This window comes from Schistocerca gregaria, chromosome 1, assembly GCF_023897955.1.
Source record: "Schistocerca gregaria isolate iqSchGreg1 chromosome 1, iqSchGreg1.2, whole genome shotgun sequence".
Classification (NCBI taxonomy): Eukaryota; Metazoa; Arthropoda; class Insecta; order Orthoptera; family Acrididae; genus Schistocerca; species Schistocerca gregaria.
In genome coordinates, this window is record NC_064920.1 from 578518475 (window position 1) to 578541878 (window position 23404).

Here is a 23404-nt window from a genome sequence, read left to right on the forward strand (position 1 = left end):
GATTTGTCGACCTGGAAAAAGGGTTCAACAATGTAAAATGGTGCAAGATGTTCGAAATTCTGAAAAAAGCAGCGGTAAGCTAGAGGGAGAGAGGGGTCATATACAATATGTACAACACCCAAGAGGGAATAATAAGAGTGGACGACCTAGAACGAAGTGCTCCTATTAAAAAGGATGTAAGACAAGGATATAGCCTTTGGCCCCTGCTGTTCAATCTGTACATTGAGGAAGCAATGATGGAAATAAAAGAAAGGTTCAGGAGTGGAATTAAAATTCAAAGTGAAAGGATATCAGTGATACAATTCGTTGATGACATTGATTACTTGAGTGAAAGTGAAGAAGAATTACATGATCTGCTGAATGAAATGACCGATCTAATGTGTGCAGAGTATGGACTGAAAGAAAATCGAAGAAAGACGAAGGGAATGAGAAGTAGTAGAAATGAGAACAGCGAGAAACTTAAAATCAGGATTGATGATAACGAAGTAGATGAAGTTAAGGAAATCTGCAACCTAGGCAAAATATCGAGTGACGGACGGAACAGGGAGGACATCAAAAGCAGACTAGCAATGGCAAAAAGGGCATTCCTGGCCAAGAGAAATCTACTAATATCAAATGTTGTGGTCTTCAGTCCTGAGACTGGTTTGATACAGCTCTAAATGATACTCTATCCTATGCAAGCTTCTTCATCTCCCAGTCCCTGCTGCAGCCAACATCCTTCTGAACCTGCATAGTGTATTCATTTCTTGGTCTCCACTATTTTGACCCTCCACGCTGCCCTCCAATACTAAATTGGTGATCCCTTGATGAATCAGAACATGTCCTAGCAATCGGTCCCTTCTTCTAGTCAAGTTGTGCCACAAACTCCTATTTATCGTTCACGTTTCATCTTGCTCACCGGATGGTAGATTTTTGTTAGAGCTGACTCTTCCAAGGCTTTCAGTAGTTCTAATGGAATGTTTTCTACTCCCGGGGCCTTATTTCGAATTAGGTCTTTCAGTGCTTTGTCAAACTCTTCACGCAGTATCATATTTCCCATTTCATCTTCACCTATGTCCTCTTCTATTTCCATGATATTGCCCTCAAGTACATCGGCCTTGTGTAGACACTCTATATACTCCTTCCACCTTTCCGCTTTCCCTTCTTTGCATAGGATTGGTTTTCCACCTGAGCTCTTGATATTCATGCAAGTGGTTCTCTTTTCTCCAAAGGTCTCTTTAATTTTCCTGTAGGCAGTATCTATCTTACACCTAGTGATATATGCCTCTACATCCTTACATTTGTCCTCTAGCCAATCTGGTTAGCCGTTTTGCGCTGTCTGTCGATCTCATTTTTGAGATGTTTCTATTCCTTTTTGCCTGCTTGATTTACTGCATTTTTATACTTTTCTCCGTTCATCAATTAAATTCAGTATCTCTTCTGTTACCCGAGGATTTCTACTAGTCCTCATCTTTTTACCTTCTTGATCCTCTGCTGCCGGCCGGAGTGGCCGAGCGGTTGTAGGTGCTTCAGTCTGGTACTGCGTGACCGCTACGGTCGCAGGTTCGAATCCTGCCTCGGGCATGGATGTGATGTCCTGAGGTTGGTTAGGTTTAAATAGTTCTAAGTTCTAGGGAACTGATGACCTCAGATGTTAAGTCCCATAGTGCTCAGAGCCATTTGAACCATTTGATCCTCTGCTGCTTTCGCTATTTCATCTCTCAAGCTATCCATTCTTCTTCTACTGTATTTCTTTCCCCTCTTCCTGTCATTCGTTCCCTAATGCTCTCTCTGAAACTCTCTAGAACCTCTGTTTCTTTCTGTTAATATAGGTCCCATCTCCTTAAATTCCCACCTTTTTGCAGTTTCTTTACTTTTTATCTACAGTTCATATCCAAAAGATTGTCATCAGAGTCTATATCTGCCCCTAGATATGTCTTAGAATTGAAAACCTGGTTCCTAAATCTCTTTCTTACCATTATATAATCTGACTGGAACTTTCCATTGTTTCCAGCCCTCTTCTACGTATACAGTCATCTTTCATGATTCTTAAACCAAGTGTTGGCTATGATTAAATTCTATCAGGCGGCTTCCTCTTTCATTTCTTACCTCCATTCCATATACACCCACTACTTTTCCTTCTTTTCCCATTACCGAGTTCCCGTCCCCTATGACTATTAAATTTTCGTCTCAGTTCATAATCTGAATAATTTCTTTTATCTCATCACACATTTCATCAATCTCTTCGTCATCTGCGGAGCTAGTTGGCATATAAACTTGTACTGCTGTAACAGGCACTGGTTTCGTGTCTTTCTTGGCTACAATAATGCGTTCACTATGCAGTTCGTAGCAGCTGACTTGCGCTCCTATTTTTTATCCATTATTAAACCTACTCCTGTATTACCCTGATTTGATTTTGTATTTATAATCCTGTATTCAGCTGACCAGAAGTTCACTAATTCCCATTATATCTAACTTTAACCTATCAATTTCCCTTTGTAAGTTTTCTAGCCTACCTGCCCGATTAAGGGATCTGACATTCCACGTCCGATCCGTAGAACGCTACTTTTGTTTCTCCTGATAACGACGTCATCCTGAGTAGTCCCCGCCTGGAGATCCGAATGGGGGTCCGGAATATTTTACCCAAGAGGACACCATCATCATTTAACCATACAGTAAAGCTGTTTGCCCTCGAGAAAAATTACAGCTGTAGTTTCCCATTGCTTTCAGCCGTTCGCAGTACCACAACAGCAAGGCCGTTTTGGTTAATGTTACAAGGCCAGATCAGTCACTCATCCAAACTGTTGCTCCTCCAAATACTGAAAAGGCTGCTGCCCCTCTTCAGGAACCACACGTTTGTCTGGTCTCTCAACAGATACCCCTCCGTTGTGGTTGCACCTGCAGTACAGTCATCTGTATCGCTGGGCCGCGCAAGCCTTCCCGCCAATGGCAAGATCCATGATTCGTATATTATGCATCCTATAGCTAAAATGTGGAAGAAAGGCATTCAGTAGAGGTGGAAGGTTGCCTGTGCACTACTTTCGCCCATTTTAAGCATCTACTATGCTGGCACCGGCCTTACACCCTCTTCCCCTCTCATCCACTGTTTTTGACTGTGGTTACCTCCCCCTATGGTACGGATGCATTGCTGGCCTTAAGGAACGATGACAGTAGTGAACAATCAACTGGCTACACGAAAAAGCACACGCAGCTGCTCAAACGAATTACTTGCAGATTATCTTTACAATTAAGATTTTCATGTTTACCTGTCCAGAAACAAGTTCACACTCATTATATACCACACACCTCTTGTAGAACACAAATGGCCACGCTCCCATCTTCCAGAGCAGATAGCAGAATGGCTCCAGCATTGAGCATTTTTCCTCAGCTCCAACCATTATACCTTTAAATAAAAACCCACACTACAACACGCAAATGCAGACACTCTGTCTCACCTTATTGTGGGACCAGACCCAACCTTCGACCACCAGGAAATCTCATGTTTCCACATAGGCATTAAACAGGAACACCTTGGATGGGTTTCTTATTAGAGGTGCTCGGATCACTGCAGACATGTGCTATGACTCTATCTTATGTTGCGTCAAGTATTATATGCTGCATGGTCGGCCCACATATTTTTCAAAGGACACAAGTCCAAAGTTCCTGGCCTGGGTTCGCATCTCCCACCATGTGTTGGTCATCAGTGATGTTCTCCTCCTTGATGATGAAGAAGAAACTCACTGTGTCATTGCCCCAACTGCACAACTCTTACATCATCGTTTTGGTGTATGTAATGGGTTAGATTCCTTGTACAGCGACATGCCTACTGGCCAGAATTGAGTATGGATACTAAAGCCATGGTGTATAGCTGTTCCACATTTGCCCACACCAAACTACTCCACCAAATCCTGGCCCTTCTCTGTGCTCTACGTGATTTATTGTTGTAGACGCCTACTCTACCCACTCCTGTGTCGTTAGCATGGCGTCCACCACAACAAAGGCCAAAATCAAAACGTTTGTCCAGATTCTTGCCATCAGAAGGATTCCCTGTATGCTCATGTCAGACAAAGGGTCCTAATTTGAGGTGACGGCTTTCGATCAATTCTGCACCACAAACGGCATCGAACATGTATATAGTCTGGAGTTTTACAGCAGTGTTAAAAGTAGTGGGGTCGACCACCACCATAGCTGTGTTCACGACGTCGCTGAGCGCTTAGAAAACCACTCCTGCCCACAAATGTAACCCATCACTGCTCTTCCATGGGCAGTAGCTGCATACTCACCTCCATTTCCTTGCTTCACAGCTTTGGGAGCCCCAGACCTGACATGCTGAGCATTATCCACCTGGCACAATAGTGTTTATACAATGGAAAAGACGCGTGGACGCTGGCCGCTGAGGTTATCACCTGGGATAAATCCTCAAGGCAGTTGACACACTAAAGTGTTTGGAGAGAAGTCATATAAATCAACCCCATCCACGTAAACCAACTGTGTCACCGTCGGTGCCACAGTTCGAGTGGCTCAGTTCGACTTGGAAAGGCCGTCTTTGCTGGTCCGGCAACCAAACAGGTATAACTTGCACTCCAGAACAACAACAGCTGTTCATGTGAACATGGATGTAGAGTTCTCACCACAGCCACCAAATGGGCGGCTGATGTCGTCCGTGCCGCCACTGTCCAACACATTGCCCGACCACCTATTTCCTCTAACCAGCTGTGGACCTTAAATGCCAGGAAAACAACTGTGCCACAAGTTCTCCTTCCAATGCATCATCCAGATCGCTTCCGCCCTAAGCATCAATTTCAGGGAGGGAGGATCTGGTATCCTGGCTCAGTGATTTTGAAAGCTTTCTGGAGGACACGGAATTCAACTACGGCCGCGAGACGGTACTGATATATCTGCAATGCTGTCCATAGAGCCATACCCATCTTGTTGGTTAATTACAGCTCTTGTTCACACCTGAATACTAGCAGCCCAACAGCTTTGTCTTCAGTCGTGATTTCACTGTAATCTTGTATTGTTCTCACTACAAATCGTTGTTTTCGTCTCAGAATTATCTAAGCATTAGGTTTTCGCTTCTGGATACTCCTTTGGGCCTATTATTCTGCTGTATCGTCTCCAGCGTCCATCTCTGCCTAGTTGTTGTCCTCTTCACACTCGACGAATTGCCCTTGACAGCCCTTGGTCAATCGACCAGTTCCTGAGGGGTTCTTGAGCCGTTTGTGGTCTCATCACATTCTGGGCACTATAATTACATATGTAGTTTCCTCACTGTCGACAAGAAATTAACTTTCTATCTTGCAACCAAGAGAGCTGGCGCAATAATAAGACGCTGGACTGGTATTTTGGAGGATGGGGGGACAAGTGCCTCACAAGCCATCCATGGTGTTTCTAAATTTATTATGGAAAAACAGGGATAGTTTCTTTTCAAAGGAAGATTCCGATTTTCCTCCGAAACTTGGGATTCTGCTCCGTCTTCTCATAGGTGCAATATTAAATTTAATTTTCCTATTATGTGTCTTTTATCCTTCAGACTTATTGGTTGTGGAAACTTATGATCTCAACAATGGAAGTGTTTCATTGCCCCTTTAATGTAATTTCTGTTACTAATCGACTAAACCCAAGTACAGCTATCAACTGTTTCTTTATTTTCATGTTCTGCATACTTGGTCTTTTGTCACATTAGCTACTTGCTAGAAGTATCCAAGGAATGGGAAAAACGTGACTCCCCGATTCACGTCGCTGTCAGATCGCGCCCACTGAGTAGTCACGCTCTGTCCTCTGTCGACAGGTGCTGCCCCGCTGCGAGGCGGTGTTCCAGAAGTGCTTCTTCGAGGGCACTCCGCTCAACTGCTGCCGAGAGATGTCGCTGCAGCGAGCGCCCGTCGGCTTCTGCTACTCCTTCAACTCGCTCACGTCTGAGGCTAGGAGACACTGGTCTGTTAGTTCTAAGTAGAAGACGAGCTTTCCTGTGATTCCGCTGGAAAATATTCACCTCATTTGTTTCTTTTTTTCCCTCTATTGTCATTTCCATTATCCATCAGGGGCGGGCTAGCAGCAGCATAAGCGTTGGTCTTCAGCCAAGAGACATAAATAGACAGGAAGACATTTAAAAACGATATGAAGGAGATAACACGGCGGAATATATAAACAAAAAAGGCGAAACAGAAGCGAAGAACACATATAAAGCGGTGACTGTAAATCGGAGTTAAAAATCTAAAAAAAGTATGTTACACAAAAAAACACACTTCATTAAAACGATCCAAATAAATCCAAAAAAAAAAGTATTGCCGGAGCATAGCAAGGAACTGTTACGGAAAATAAGCAAGTCGAGCACACAATTAAAACTCACATCACTAGATGACACTGTATAATGGCACACTGATAACGAAAAACAACCTGGGAGGATCTGCAAGGGGAGGGGGGGGGAGGACAAGCGAAATGGGAAGAAGGGGAAAGGAGGCGAGGAGGAGGGGAGAGAAATGCGGATGAGGTGGGGGGCAGGCAGAAGGAGGACTTGGAAGGGAAGGGACAGGAGGAGAAAACAGCTGAGGAGGGGGTGCAGAGACTCAGGGAGTTCCAGAGGAAAGTCCACTCTGGGAGAAGGAGGGGAGAGGAAAATGAGGGCCCTGGGGAGGGAGGGGGGACAAGGCCAGGTGATAGTTGGAAGGAAGGGTATATGTCATAGCAAAGTTCACCATCTGGGAGGGGGAGGTGCTGGAAATTGCCCTGATGAAGGAGATGGAGGGTGTGGACGTGGAGAAACGGAGGGATACAGCGATACAGGCACGGCAACGGTGTGGGGGGGGGGGGGGGGGGAGAACTGGAAGGAGGAAACCAGGGGGTGGGGGTCATTACTTTAGTTTTCGAAATCATTAATTAGTCTGAAATTTAAAGTGCAGTCTTGTTGCACAGTCACATGCAGGTAACTAAAAAAAAAAAAATCGCTTTTGTTAGATATGAAGGCGAGCAGAAGGTTTCTTGGCCAGGAGTAGAACGTCACTGATATGAAGTCTCGGGGTATTTCGTGCATACAAGGGGGAAGCTATGTCATTCTGGTTCTCCCAAGGATACCAGTAGCTCAGAGGGAATGTAGTCACTCCTGGGGATGCATTTCGACTTTGGTCTTTCAGTGCTCTGTCATATTCATCTCGCAGTATCATATCTCCATGTTATCTTCTCTTTCCTCTTCCCTTTACACAATATTGCCTTCAAGTTCATTTCCCTTCTATAGTCACTCTACATATTCCTTGCATCTTTGTTTTCCCTTCTTTGCTTAATACTGGTTTTCCATCCAAGCTTTTGATATTCATACAGCTGCATCTCTTTTCTCCAAAGATCTCACTTTTTCCTACAGGCAGTATCTGTTTTTTCAATTATATATGTGTTTCATCAAAATGTTCAGTCAAGTTATACAAAATTACTACATACACATTAATCGACTTTAGTACTTGAAAACTCAAAAAATATATGCGGATACCACGGATAAAAATGCGCAGATTGTTCAGAAATATTTTCTGAGTACTTTAGTTATAAGAGACCAGTGATCTCCGGTAGTAAATTACAAAATTGTGTAATTATGATATTTTCGGTTTGTTACTGCAGATTCCTTTGTTTTTATGAAAACAACCTGAAAATAGTTCAAATGGTTCAAATGGCTCTGAGCACTATGGGACTTAACATCTTAGGTCATCAGTCCCCTAGAACTTAGAACTACTTAACCCTAACTAACCTAAGGACATCACACAACACCCAGCCATCACGAGGGAGAGAAAATCCCTGACCCCGCCGGGAATCGAACCCGGGAACCCGGGCGTGGGAAGCGAGAACGCTACCTCACGACCACGAGATGCGGGCCTTTAAAATAGTGATCATTATTCAAAACGCAGATCAGAGAGCACAAAGTATGTCAACAACTCTTAGACAGATACAAAACTACTGCAGTGTGGTGCAGAGGCTGCGGGAACAGCGTTGTTGTACCAACCTTCGATTGCATGCTGTCAACTCGTACACGAGCTGCTTATCGGGCCACTCTTAGTAAACCTATCCATTCTGCTGTGCAGCACCGTTAAAGAACAACTAGCACTGCTGAAAAGCAAATCCGAGGCACAACCGAGCAGTACTAGACGCATGCTTGAGGGTTAAGGGTAAAGCGTGCATTACTTTTGTCAGTAGCAAGAACCGTAAATAAATGAGATAATTGTGTTTCCAAAGAAGACAGACAGAGTGTACTGTGGTAATTTGCAATGTTGTGAAGATATTTCTAGTAGATTTCTGGTTCAAAGATAAACGGAACAAGAAATCAAGCGGCATTCTATAAAGAGCTACAGGGGATCACAGATCCTTTATAACAAACCAGCTAAGTACCTGGCTTTGCCCAGACATGTACTCGCATTTATCACAGTTCTATTAGTCCGTCTCCTCCTTCCCCCTCTACCTGTCCACCTCCTCCTCCCACTCTCTCTGCTTATCTCCTTCCTCTCTGCTCATCTCATAGTCTCCCCTCTGTCTGTCCATCTCCTCTTTCTCCCTCTCTGTCCATCCCTTCCTGTTTCCTTTCTCTGTCCATCTCCTTGTCTCCCATATCTGTGTCCAACTCCTCATTCCCTTCCCCCCCCCCCCCCCTCTGATATCCATCTCCCTGTCCGCGTTATCACCCCCATCCCAATAGGATTTTGCTGGTTCTTACGACCACAGCATTTGTTTCCAGATAGTATTGTATTATATTGTATTGTATGTTAACTGGAGACCTGGAAACGACAGAGAGGCTCCGTCCCCTCCGCAGCCGCAGTGGTTCACAACCCTATGACGACTACCGCTGTCCACTTCAACCCTCCGCCGCCCCACACCGAACCCAGGGTTATTGTGCGGTTCGGCCTCCGGTGGACCCCCCACGGAACGCCTCACACCAGACGAGTGTAGCCCCTATGTTTGCGTGGTAGGATGATGGTGGTGTACGTGTACGTGGGGAACTTGCTTGAGCAGCAATCGCCGAAATAATGTAACTGAGGCGGAATAAGGGGAACCAGCCCGCATTCGCCGAGGCAGATGAAAAACCGCCTAAAATCCATCTACAGACTGGCAGGTTCACCGGACCTCGACACAAAATGAAAATGAGTTTCATGCGCAAAACACGTGTTTTTCGCTCATAAGACCCAAACGTTGAAAAAATTTTGCAAACGCTTCTTGTAATTACCTGAAGAATATATTCTTTATTATCATCTGTATCACTTTCAACCATTTCAGCACGTGCAATTCGCGTAAAACAGGATTTTCTGCGTATTTTACGTCCGACTTTAGACCTCTTATTGTCACACCGGATAAACCTTTCACAAAACAACCCGACGACCGTTAATTACATGCTTTTGTCCACCTAATTACAAATTTTGATTTGATTCGTACAAGTCTGAAACGTAGATGTGACACGCGTTATAAGAGCCACAAAACCGTGTTTTTTGCATTTAAAATCAGAATGAAGCTATATTTTTGAAAGCAAGTTTCAATTTTATCTTAATAATACGCTTTTTATTTATTTGGATCGTTTTAAACCGTTTCTGAGCAATCCGTTCACGTAATTTTTTGTGCAGTATTTAGCTCGACTTTAAAACATCGTATCTTGACAACGAATAGGGGTTATTGGATTGAATTTTTTTTTACTTTATCTATTTCTCAGTTTTCATGCAAACTTAGAGCCGATTTGTAGACTTTTAAAGCATCGAAGTGGAGCGCTTCAGAAACCTCCCAGAAAAAAGTGTAGGATCCAAACGAAGCAAGATTTTTTTTTTCAAATTGTTAAAACGTATCTTAGACCAATCTCTGATACACCGGTGGACCACATTTGAGGCCTCCGTGTGGAACCAGTCCGGAGTTATTTAAGGGCGACACATACAAATGGTGCCACTGCCTGAGCAGTAATTTCAGCCCAATTAAAATCTTTTGCAAAAGGAATTAATTGATTCGTACAATTTACCTGGGTCCAAGTTCCGGTTCATCGTTCAAACGTTACGTAATATACTACAACATAGCTACAGTAAGTCAGATATTCGAAATGGTATACAATCGACCGCTGGTCCGGGCTCAACCAAAAACTTTTCATTCCGTGTCCCTAGATCGGATAGAAAGCGAGCGCCAAGCTCTTCCCTCCCCCCCCCTTCCCCCCCCCCCTCCCTCCCCCCTCTCCAACCATGGTTCTGCGCGCGGGCTTTTCATGCGTATTTGAATTCTATATCTTTATTCTTCATGTCTACGTATTTTTAATCCTCCGAATTGTATGGCGATGTGTAACGTAACTATGTCGGTGCGTGAGAAACAGCGCACTGTAATCGAGTTTCGAGTTAGAAGATTTGTCCGCACAAGGAGCACCCTCTCCATCAGCAGGACAATGCCGAATAACAGACGAGCGTTGCGACATCTGCAACAGTCCGACGCCTTCTGTTCACTGCCATCGATCGTCCTCCAAACAGTCGCCACTCGGCCCCATCCGATTTTCATTGTTTCCAAAACTTAAAGAGCACCTTCGAGGACTGCAACTTGATAGTGACGAGGCGTTGCGAGCAGGGGTAATACTGTGACTCCTTCAACAGAGTCAAACATTCTTCAGTGACGTATCAACAAACTTGTCTATCGTTGGGAGATCGTCGCAAGCGTGACATGTTGAGAAATAAGTTTGTAGGTATGAAGAATAAACATGTGGAATGTTATTAACGTTTATGTCCTCTAAAAAGCCTTATTAGATTTTTCATTAAAAATTCGGAGGCATTACTTTTCAGCACGCTCTCGTATGTGCAGACTGTACAGAGAACCTGCACGAACAACCACCAAAATATTGTCGATGGATTTCGGATTCATCTTGTGCATGCAGAATCAAACAAAACGAGAATGAGTAACTCAGAACCATCGCAGGGTGTTTGTTCAGTAAGAAACTGAGGTAGGAAGAAATTCGACTTCATCCAACGAAGCCACTGAACTCCGAAACTATAGGTGTAAACTCCCGCTTTAAAGTCATCCTTTCGGCAAGTGATCTGAGTCTTTATGCAGGGGACTGCTTGGTATGGAGAAATATAAACCTAGCTGACAAAAAAACAGAGAGAAAGCCGAAATACTGAATAGGGTCTTCCGAAGTTGTTTCACCGCAGAAGATTGTAGCGCTGTCCCTGCTTTCAATCGTCGTACGAACATCTAAATGGCAGATATTGAGATTACCGATCGCGGAGTTGAAAAGCAGCTACAATCGCTTAGTAGTGGAAAGGCTTCAGGACCAGATGAGATACCTTAAAATTTTTGCGAAAGAACTTGCTCCCTTTCTAACAGTAATTTATCGTAGATCGCTTGAGCAACGAAGGGACCTACCTAACTACTGGAAAAAAGCGCAGGTCATTCCCATTTTTAAGAAAGGCCGTAAGACAGATCCACGCAATTATAGACCTATATCGTTGACGTGAATCTGTTGTAGAATTATGGAACATGTTTTATGCTCAGGAATTATGACGTTCTTGGAAAATGAACATATCCTCTATAAAAATGAACATGGATTCCGAAAACAGAGATCCTGCGAAACTCAGCTCGCTCAGTTCCTCCATGAGATCCACATCGCAGTGGACAACGGCGCTGAGGCTGATGCCGTGTTCCTCGATTTCAGCAAGGCATTTGACACCGTCCCGAATTGCCATTTAATGAAAAAAATACGAGCTTACGGAGTATCGGAGCAGATCTGCGACTGGATTCAAGACTTTCTTGCAGATAGAACTCAACACGTCGGACTTAACGAAACCGCTACGGTCGCAGGTTCGAATCCTGCCTCGGGCATGATGTCCTTAGGTTAGTTAGGTTTAAGTAGTTCTAGGTTCTAGGTGACTGATGACCAGAGATGTTAAGTCCCATAGTGCTCAGAGCTATTTGAACCATTTTTAACTTGACAGAACTACATCGACAGATGTAGAGGTAATATCCGGAGTACCACAGGGCAGTGTGATAGGACTGTTACTGATTACAATATATATAAATTATCTACTAGAAATCGTCGATTGCTCTTTAAGGCTATGGCAGATGGTGCAGCTGTCTATACCAACACCAGATGATAGAAAGAATTTTCAGAACGATTTGCAAAGAATTGATGAATGGTACTGACTCTGGCAGTTGACACTGAACGTAAATAAATGTAACATATTGCGCATACATAGCAAAAGAAAAACACTACCATACAGCTACAATACTAATGACAAACAGCTGGAGACAGCGTTTGCCGTAAAATGTCTAGGCGTAACTACCCATAGCGACCTTAAGTGGAATGACCACCAAAAACAGATAGTGGTAAAAGCAGACACCAGACTCAGCTTCATCGGAAGCATCTTTAACTCATCCACGAAAGACGTGGTTGGTAAAGCGCTTGTTCTTGAGTACTGTTCATCTGTCTGAGATCTCTATCAGGTAGGTTCAAATGGCTCTGAGCACTATGGGACTTAACTTCTGAGGTCATCAGTCCCCTAGAACTTAGAACTACTTAAACCTAACTAACCTAAGGACATCAGACACATCCATGCCCGAGGCAGGATTCGAACCTGCAACCGTAGCGGTCACGCAGTTCCAGACTGTAGCGCCTAGAACCGCTCGGCCACTCCGGCCGGCCCCTATGAGGTAGGACTGATAGAGGAGATAGAGAAGATCCAACGAAGAGCGACGTGTTTCGTCACAGGATCGTTTAGCTAGCGAGAGAGCGTTACGGAGATGATAAACAAACTCCTCTGGCATACGTCACAAGAAAGGCGTAGTGCATCACGTAGAGATTTACTGTTGAAATTTCGGGACAGCACTTTTCAGGAGGAGTCAGGCAACATATTACTTCCCCCCCCCCCCCCACCCACCCCCCACCCCCACATACATCTCGCGTATTGACCACGAGGAGAAAATTCGAGAAATACAGCCAATACAGACGCTTATCGACAACCATTCTTCCCACGCACTATTCGCGAGTGGAACAGGGTTGGAGGGATCCGATAGTGGTACCGAAAGTACCCTCCGACACACATCATTAAAAAAAATGGCTGAGCACTATGGGACTCAACTGCTGTGGTCATTAGTCCCCTAGAACTTAGAACTACTTAAACCTAACTAACCTAAGGACATCACACACATCCATGCCCGAGGCAGGATTCGAACCTGCGACCGTAGCAGTCGCACGGTTCCGGACTGCGCGCCTAGAACCGCGAGACCACCGCGGCCGGCCACACACACATCATTAGGTGGCTTTCTGAGTATGATGCAGATGAACCGAAGCGTAGGTGGAAGTAGGCCCGCCACTACCTCAAGTGACGTCACAGCTTGAGAGAGAAGCGACGGCGCTAAGATTTCACGATACGAGTTCCAGTCTGACATTTTGGTGCAAACGTATAAATCACCATACATTGTGCATTTCACGCAGATTACATTACGCTGTAAATAACTGAGAAGGGAATATAAAAACTATAAATACATTCAGGAGGAAGAATGCATGTAACTCATGTCTACTCTTGTTTCTTACTTTTGCATATTATCTGTGAAAACTCTTCTCAAAATGTCACATGCTTCTTGAAGTGATATCTTTCTTTACTGCAAGTGCATGTCTCAGAAAGAAGAGTATAATCAGCTGTCAATTATAGACGCTGTTAAACATTTCTCTATGATTTGCGCTGCTTAGTAACGAATTTTCAAAGTCATCAAATAAAGGCTGATCGAAAATTTGCGCGCATCGAAAAGTTATATGTGATTATAACAAATATGTTTCCACTGTGTTTCATAACCTCAAAGTTATAGTTTATAACAGCTGCTCAAAATAATTGCACCGTCCAAATGATACATCCCCAAAATCGTTTTACCGTATTTGAGGCCACTTCACGGAGCTCGCTAACACTGACGTTGACCTCCATTATTAGGTTAATCTTTAGTTCTGTCAGTGCTTGCGGCCTTTTTTTATAGAACATTCCTTTAAGAAGCAGTCTGGAGAAGTTAAATCGGAAGAACTTGGGGATCAAGATGCTTTAGAGATGATTCGATCACCAAAAAGTTCTCTTAAGAAATAAATTGATTCATTAGATGTGTGACCAGTTACACTGCCTGATTGCAGCCTTCAGTAATGTTTATCTGCCTCAAGAAGCGAAGTAAACTATGCACTGATTTCTTGGTAGGAAACACTGTTTACTGCAGTTAGAAAGAAAATAGGATCCAGTATTCAACGAGGCGATACGGCGCACCATTTCTGTGACAGCGCAAGGAGTTTTCATGAACAGTACTTGTATTTTCGACCGACGAAAGTCTTGTGTTTTCAACATCCTCATTTCCTCTAAGGTGAAGCCACGCTTAAAAGCGCTGACAAAATACTCAATTAAATGAGAACTTTGGCTGTCTATAGTAAAAAGAAAATGTACCGGGGCCTAGTTTTCCAATATATTTTTAGGTACAGTAGTTACAAAATTTTCCTTAGCAGTAGAATACTTAACTACAAGTTTACCGACACCATCTACACTGCTACTGGTTCTTGCAACGAATCTCGGAGTAACCAATCTCTGGATAAAATAAGTTCAATATCCTCTATTCAAATATATATTCCAATAAATTCTACGCTCCCTACTAAACATAACATTACAAAAAAATGAGTGCGAATCTGACGCACGCTGTTAATCAAAACGGCACACCACCAGTGGAACATTTGGACAGGATTTCCAGGATGACGGCTGGCTTTCATGAAGGACTCGTTATTGCGTGGCAACTCCTCCATGATGACAAACGAGCTACTTGCCGGTTATCACAACCTTTGTAACCCGTATGCTACGGCCTGACAGCATTCATGAAGTTAGATAGTGTCTAAAGCTTCATCACTACTGACAGAAACACGGTTGTTATTGTTGTTGTTGTGGTCTTCAGTCCTAACACTGGTTTGAAGCAGCTCTCCATGCTACTCTATCCTGTGCAAGCTTCCTCATCTGCTCCCAGTACTTACTGCAACCTACATCCTTCTGAATTTGCTTACTGTATTCATCTCTTGGTCTCCCTCTACCATTTTTACCCTTCACGCTGCACTCCAATCCCTTGATGCCTCAGAACATGTCCTACCAACCGGTCCCTTCTTCTTGTCGAGTTGTGCCACAAACTCCTTTTCCCCCCAATTCTGTTCAGTACATCCCCATTATCTATATGATGTACCCATGTAATCTTCAACATTCTTCTGTAGCAGCGCATTTGGAAAGCTTCTATTCTCTTTTATCCAATCTATTTATCGTCCATGTTTCACTTCCATGCATGGCTACACTCCATACAAATACTTTCAGAGACGACTTACTGACACTTACGTCTACACTCGATGTTAACAAATTTCTCTTCTTCAGAAACGCTTTCCTTGCCATTGCCAGTCTACATTTTATATCCTCTCTACTGTGACCATCATCTGATACTTTGCTCCCCAAATAGCAAAACTCCTTTACTACTTTAAGTGTCTCATTTCCTAATCTAATTCCCTCAGCATCACCCGACTGAATTCGACTACATTCCATTATCCTCGTTTTCCTTTGTCGATGTTCATCTTATATCCTCCTTTCAAGACACTGTCCATTCCGTTGAACTGCTCTTCCAAGTCCTTTGCTGTCTCTGACAGAATTACAATGTCATCGGCGAACCTCAAAGTTTTTATATCTTCTCCATGGATTTGAATACCTATTGTAGACTTAGAGAAAGCTTTTGACAAAGTTGACTGGAATACTCTTTTTCAAATTCTAAAGGTGGCAGGGGTAAAATACAGGGAGCGAAAGGCTATTTACAATTTGTACAGAAACCAGATGGCAGTCATAAAAGTCGAGGGGCATGAAAGGGAAGCAGTGGTTGGGAAAGGAGTGAGACAGGGTTGTAGCCTCTCCCCGATGTTATTCAATCTGTATATTGAGCAAGCAGTAAAGGAAACAAAAGAAAACTTTGGAGTAGGTATTAAAATTCATGGAGACGAAGTAAAAACTTTGAGGTTCGCCGATGACATTGTAATTCTGTCAGAGACGGCAAAGGACTTGGGAGAGCAGTTGAACGGAATGGACAGTGTCTTGAAAGGAGGATATAAGATGAACATCAACAAAAGCAAAACGAGGATAATGGAATGTAGTCAAATTAAATCGGGTGATGCTGAGGGAATTAGATTAGGAAATGAGACACTTAAAGTAGTAAAGGAGTTTTGCTATTTAGGAAGTAAAATAACTGATGACGGTCGAAGTAGAGAGGATATAAAATGTAGACTGGCAATGGCAAGGAAAGCGTTTCTGAAGAAGAGAAATTTGTTAACATCGAATATAGATTTATGTATCAGGAAGTCGTTTCTGAAAGTATTTGTTTGGAGTGTAGCCATGTATGGAAGTGAAACATGGACGATTACTAGTTTGGACAAGAAGAGAATAGAAGCTTTCGAAATGTGGTGCTACAGAAGAATACTGAAGATAAGATGGATAGATCACGTAACTAATGAGGAGGTATTGAATAGGATTGGGGAGAAGAGAAGTTTGTGGCACAACTTGACTAGAAGAAGGGATCGGTTGGAAGGACATGTTTTGAGGCATCAAGGGATCACAAATTTAGCGTTGGAGGGCAGCGTGGAGGGTAAAAATCGTAGAGGGAGACCGAGAGATGAGTACACTAAGCAGATTCAAAAGGATGTAGGTTGCAGTAGGTACTGGGAGATGAAGCAGCTTGCACAGGATAGAGTAGCATGGAGAGCTGCATCAAACCAGTCCCAGGACTGAAGACAACAACAACAACAACACTCCGAATTTTTCTTTTGTTTCCTTTACTGCTTGCTCAATATACAGATTGAATAACATCGGGGTGATGCTACAATGCTGTCTCACTCGCTTTCATGGCCTTCGAGTCTTATAACTGCCATCTGGTTTCTGTACAAATTGTAAATAGCCTTTCGCTCCCTGTATTTTACCCCTGCCAGCTTTAGAATTTGAAAAAGAGTATTCCATTCAACGTTGTCAAAAGCTTTCTCTAAGTCTTGCCTTTCCTTAATCTTTCTTCTAAGATAAGTTGTAAGGTCAGTATTGCCTCACGGTAGAGTACACAAAGTCACGTTTACTGCCAAGGGGGATGGCCTAGCAAATTTGACATGGATGATGTTCTCAGATAAGTGTTGCTACCCTCAATTTGTATCTTAAGGAATCCTCAACATTTCCTCCGATTTTGTAGGCATCGTTTTGTTATACATTTTACGTAGATGAACAGTCATTATGTCAGAAGTTAATCGGGTCAGTACGTTGTTTCCAGACTTCTGAAAAGTAAGCAGGCTAGAGAAACACGAGGAATACCTGGAGAGTCCGCCACGACACGGGCACAACCAGTGGCCGGCGTCTCCCAGCTCCCGTGCACAGCCTCCACGTGGCACTCACAAACCCAAACCTCTTCCTGCTTCTGCGCCACTTCCTCCAGCGCACTCTGTAAGTTCTCCTGTAGTCAGGACAGCAAACAAGGAACTCTGTCAACCGTGGATTACTTCGCTTAAAGTCTTCCAGCCCGTCACATATCTGGGAAACTATTCCACAAGCCGGCTGCGGTGGTCTAGCGGTTCTAGGCGCTCAGTTCGGAACCGCGCTGCTGCTACGGTCGCAGGTTCGAATCCTGCCTCGGGCATGGATGTGTGTGATGTCCTTAGGTTAGTTAGGTTTAAGTAGTTCTAAGTTCTAGGGGACTGATGACCACAGAAGTTAAGTCCCATAGTGTTCAGAACCGAGAGCCATATTCCACATGCTCGTACCTTAATTAACAGTCTACAGTGGGGCATCGTGTCAAATTCTTTTCGGAAATTTAGGCGCACGGAATCTGCTTGTTTCCCTTCATCCGTGGTTCGAAGGCTCTACTGTGAGAGAAGAGCAAACTGAGTTTCGTACGACCAATGCTTTCTAAAACCCTGCTGATTCGTGGATAGAAGCGTTTCCGTCTTAAGGATTCTTTTTGATGTTCGATCTCAGAAGATGCTCAATAATTCTGCAGCAAACTGAGGGTTAAGGATACTGGACTGTAATTTTGTGGGTCCGTTCTTTTACCCGTCTGATACACAGGAATCACCTGCACTTTTTCACAGTTGCTTGAGACTTTGCGTTGGGAGAAATGTTAGCGATAATTACCAGCTAAGAAACGAGCCGATGCCGTAGAGAACTCTTTGTTATACCGAACTGGGATATCATCCGGATCTGGCGACGTACTCATATTTGTTTTCAAATCTTTTATTTGCTTCCTTGCGCCTGGGATGCTTATTACTATGTCCTCCATATGGGAGTCTGTGCGTTGGTCAAACGGCGGTATGTTTGTACGCTTCTCCCGACTGAACTATTTCTTAAACGCGAAATTTAAAACTTCGGATTTCCATTTGCTGTCTTCTGCTTCCATGCGAGACTGGTAATCGACTTACTGTACTGAAATCTTAGACCCTATTAGCGATTTTACCTAAGACCAGAATTTTCTCGGGATCTCTGGCAAAATATTTGGCAAAGCTACGACGGTGGAAGCAGTTGTATACTTCACGCATGGATTTCTACAACACTTGCCAGTCGGCATTGACGCGCTCTCTTTTGAACCGAGGTTGCAACAGCCTTTGTTTCCCCAGCATTTTCCGAACTTCATTGCTTAACCACTGTTGGTCTTTACCGTCCTTAGTCCACTTACTCGACACATGCTTCTTGAGAGCATGATTGAGAATACTTTTAAGCTTTGCCAATAATTCCTTTACCTGCATCGTACTGTAACTAAAAGATATCACTCCAGTTCGTAAGTAGGATGCTAACAGCTGCTTATCTGCCGTTTCGAGTACAAATGCTCTCCTGGTCTCCTTGACCGATTTGCTAACTTTGGTAACCATCGTGGCTATGATGACATCATGGTCACTAATCGCTGTTTTTTAGCTGACGTCGTCGATAAGGTCAGGACTGTTAGTAGCCTTGAGGCCTAAAATACTTCCATTGCTTCAAACCTTAGTAAAATGAGTATTTCCATTGAGTTTTAGCTGCCGAACTAGCTATTCAAGACAGTTTTTGGAAAACGTGTTCAAAAGTAGTTCGCAAGGCTGTCTGTCTGTATCCCGTGCAAGGTATCCATGCCCCATGCAATGAATCCATAGACATCCCAGTCTCTACTCAGTAGGTTAAAGTCACCTCCAACTAACATTACCAAATCTGCAATTTCCGCGCTGCTGACCGGAGACTCTCTATGAAAGACTAAAACTGTCACAGCGGAATCGTGTTGCAGGTAAAAACATCCAACGATTAACTTGATTTCACGTAGAACTTATATACGCGACCAAATAACTTCACTGTCACATTCAAAGTCGCCTTCAATAAAGTCAATCTTTTTGTCAACTGCAATGAACAGTCCCACTCCTCTAGAGTCTAATTTGTCTTTTCGATGTATGTTCCGTGAATCGCTAAATATCTCAGAGCATTTTACTTCTCGTTACAGCCAGCTCTCGGTCCCGAGAATAATTTGAGTGCTATAAATTTCGTGGAGGGCAGAAAATTCTGGAGTTTCGTTACAAATACTTCGAAAATTTACTGATAAACCTTTGACAGTCGAAGTGTCATTACTCTGAACGCTGTATGATTTCCTTATCTCCGTGTCGTCTGGCAAGTGGTCATCAGAAAATCTGAGGCTAACACCTTGCCTAGAAAATCCCATGTGCGCTCCACAAGTATTCCGTTACCCGTGTAGCTGCTTCCTTTGTGTAGCGCACCCCTGATCTATCAAAGACAGTGCTACAATTCCCTACCCGATAAGACAGGTTCAGAAATCTGCAGCTAAGACCCTCAAAGAGTCGACGATGCCTTTGAATGAGAACCTGCACTCGGCACCGAGCCAAAGAATCCAGACCGACTCTAGGGAGAATGCTGCAAACTTGGAGCTTTGCTCGCATCTCGCGCTCGAGCCGTGCAGCTTTCACCACCTCCTCTAGCCGCCTGCACGAACTTAGGATGTTTAGGAAATCAAGAGCCACGCATCTAATTGTACCCAAGTTAAGCACCATTTTGTAAAATACTTTCAACAAACGTTGTTTGTTATTTCACATTCTGTTGACACTGCAAATTCTTCTCCTGTGCCAAATTTTTCATGTCAAAGTAGTACTAGCAACCTACGTCCTCAATAATTAATTTCTGGGTTTAGCCCAACCTCTGTCTTCCTCTACAGTTTCTGCTCTCTACATCTCCCTCTAGTATCCTGGAAGTTATTCCATGACGTCTTAACAGACATCCTCTCATTCTATCTCTTATTTTTGTCAGTGTTTTCCATATATTTATTTCTTCTCCGACTCTTTGGGGAACCTCCTGATTCCTTAGCTTATCAGTCCACTTATTTTCAACATTCGTTTGTAGCACAATATCTCAAATACTTTTAAGTTCCTCGGTACCCTTATTTTTGCTACTCCCCACTATGTTCCTCTTTCTTCGATTTACTCTCAATCCATACCCTATACTCATTAGATGCTCATTCCGTTTAAAAGATCCTGTAAATCTACTTCAGTGTCACTCTGGACAGTAATATCATCAGCGAAATTTAACACTGATATCCTTTCGTCCTGTCTTTTAGTCCCTCTCTTGATCCTTTCTTTTGTTTCCGTCATTCTTCTTCGCTGTATAACTTGAGCAATACGGGTGAAAGCCTACATTGCTGTCTTACACCCTTTTTAGTCCGGACACTTCCTTATTGGTCTTCCAGTCCTACTGTTACTTCTTGGTTCTTGTACATATTGTATATTACCCGTCTTTTCACGTATCTTACCCCCGTTCCTCTCAGGATTTCGAACATCGTGCACCATTTTACATCGTCGAAGGCCTGTTGCAGGTGGATAGCTCCTGTGAACGTGTCTTGATTTGTCTTCAGTCTTGCTTCCATTACGTACCGCAACGTCAGAACTGTCTCTGTGGTACCTTTACCTTTCCTAAAACCAAACTGATTGTTATCTAACAGATCCTAAATTTCCTTTTCCATTCTTTTGGATATTATTCTCTTCAGCAACTTGGATTCGTGAGCTCAGTAGCTGATTGTGCGAGATTTCTCGTGCTTGTTGACTCTTGTAGTCTTCGGAATTGTGTGGATGATTTTTTTCCAAAAGTCTGATGCTATATCGACAGTCTCATACACTATACAGACCAACGTGAATAGTCGTTTTGTTGCAATTTCCCGCTATGATTTTAGAAATTGCGATGAAATGTTATCTATCCCTTCTGCCTTATTTGATCTTTAGTGTTCCAGAGATTTTTTAAGTTCTGGTTCTAATACTGGCTTCCCTATACCTGTATCTTCTCTGTCGACTCTTACTTATTATTTTAACACATCATCAGACAATTCTCCCCTACATAGTGACCTTCAATGTACTCTTTCCACCTGTCCGCTCTCTCTTCTGCATTTAACAGTGGAATTGCCGCTGTAGTCTTAACGTTATCGCCATTGGTTTTAATTTCACCGAAGGTTGCTTTGACTTATCTGTAAGCTGAGTTAGTTCTTCTGATTATCATTTGTTTATTGATTTTCTCCTTGTAGCCTTTTCGTCTTAGCTGTCTTGCACTTCCTGTTTATTTTATTCCTAAGTGACTTGTATTTCTGTATTCCTGAAATGCCGTGAACAATTTTATACTTACTTCTTTTGTCGATCAACTGAAGTATTTCTTCGCCATTAACTTCTTTGTACCTATGTTTTTATTTACAACTTCTGTGAGTGTCCGTTACTCTTCAGGTGAACTGCTTAGTGAGCTATTCATTATGGCAGTATCTATAGCCTCAGAGGAATTCAAGTGTATCTAATTATTGCTTAGTATTTCCATATCCTACGTCTTTAAGCATTGATTCTTTCTGCCTAGTCTTTTAAACTTCACAGGGTGTAGAAAAATTTTCAACATCCTATGAAGGGACAGTCACAGAGTTCAACAGCATCCACTATTGATAAAATTTACTTTTTTAACCTTCAGTCAACCATTCATCATCATTAAATTGTGATCTGGGCCTGTATCTTCCCATCGGGACGTCCTACAGTCCAGTGCCTCATTCGGAATCTCTGCCTGATCATGATGTAATCAAACTGAGGTCATCTCGTATCTCCCGGCCTCTTGCAAGCATACCTACTCGTCTTGAGATTCTTGAACAGAGTATTCGCTCTTACTTACTAAAATTTATTGCAGAACTGAATTAGTCACTCCTTGACAAATCACTGTCGCAAAGGGACTTCGTTTGACTTCCTCATGACTGTTAATGTAATAAATCAATGACTTAGCAGACTGTGTTGGTTGCAGTCTCAGTCTTTCTGCATATCATACACTTACGGTGTTCGCAAGAGAAGCTCCCCATCGCACCACCCTCAGGTTTAGTGGTAAAATGGCCCAGTGCAAAGCAGAACACACATCAGCCACGAAAAGAGGAGCAAGGTGTACTGATCCGGGAAAACGGAGCAAAATAGAAATACTGAACGGTCCACGCTGAAGACGTGCAACATAGAGCGAATTGGAAGAGTTACAGCATCTTGGTTGTATGGTCAAGGTGTTGGATTACGGAGCAGCAGATACGTGGTCGAAACTCTCTCGTGTTCTTTTCCTTCCACAAAAGTGTGAAGTTTGTCTCCGGTCATTAACGGGTCTGTTCTTCTGTAGTCTTGGCAATTATCATACTATACATCGATTATAAAATATGAGTGGCGGCTGTGGGAAAGCGGTTCTAGGCCCTTCAGTCCAGATCCGCGCTGCTGCTACGGTCGCAGGTTCGAATCCTGCCTCGGGCATGGTTGTGTGTGATGTCCTTAGGTTAGTTAAGTTTAATTAGTTCTAAGTCTAGGGGACTGATGACCTCAGGTGTTAAGTCCCATAGTGGTTAGAGCCATTTGAACCATAAAATATGAGTCATGTGGTAAGAATATATTACCGTGACTAGTAAATGTGATGAACAGAGACAGCAAGTGAGATGACGCACAGACTTCTCACAGAAACGAAAGCACCAAGTAAACGAGTGTGAACTACGTTGCAACAAAGGAATTTAAGACAAAATTTCCAATAGGGAACGCAAGAGTCATAACATCATGTACTCGTGTAGAACTTCTGGAGCTCCCTTTCATACACTTCGCCGTTGGTAACGGACGTTACATCACGACACAGACACGAATTTGAATACACGTAACAGACACTTCAATGATCGGACAGACAGTTCACAATTTTGTGATTAAAAGAAATGGGACACGAGGGAGGTTTGAACACGGATCTCCCGCATTGGTGTCCAACACCAGAGCACATAGCGACGACGGCGTACTTCTGGCAACTCGCCCTATGCTGCACATGTTGAGCTTGGAACGTTCACTCTTCCTGTTTTGCTCCTTTTTTACAGTTCAGTGCACCTTCGTCCCGTTTTCATGCTTGATGGGCTGTTCACTGGGCCATCTTAACACTAAATCTGA

General features: G+C 43.2%; 1 protein-coding gene across 1 annotated transcript in view; it reads left to right on the forward strand.

The window, feature by feature from the left end:
* LOC126362179 (pickpocket protein 19-like) overlaps window positions 1-23404 on the forward strand; it is a 156693-nt gene that overhangs the window by 37279 nt on the left and 96010 nt on the right. Inside the window, exon 3 of the mRNA XM_050007861.1 lies at window positions 5771-5916. Coding sequence (XP_049863818.1) covers window positions 5771-5916 — 146 coding nt within the window. The remainder of the gene's footprint in view (window positions 1-5770; window positions 5917-23404) is intronic.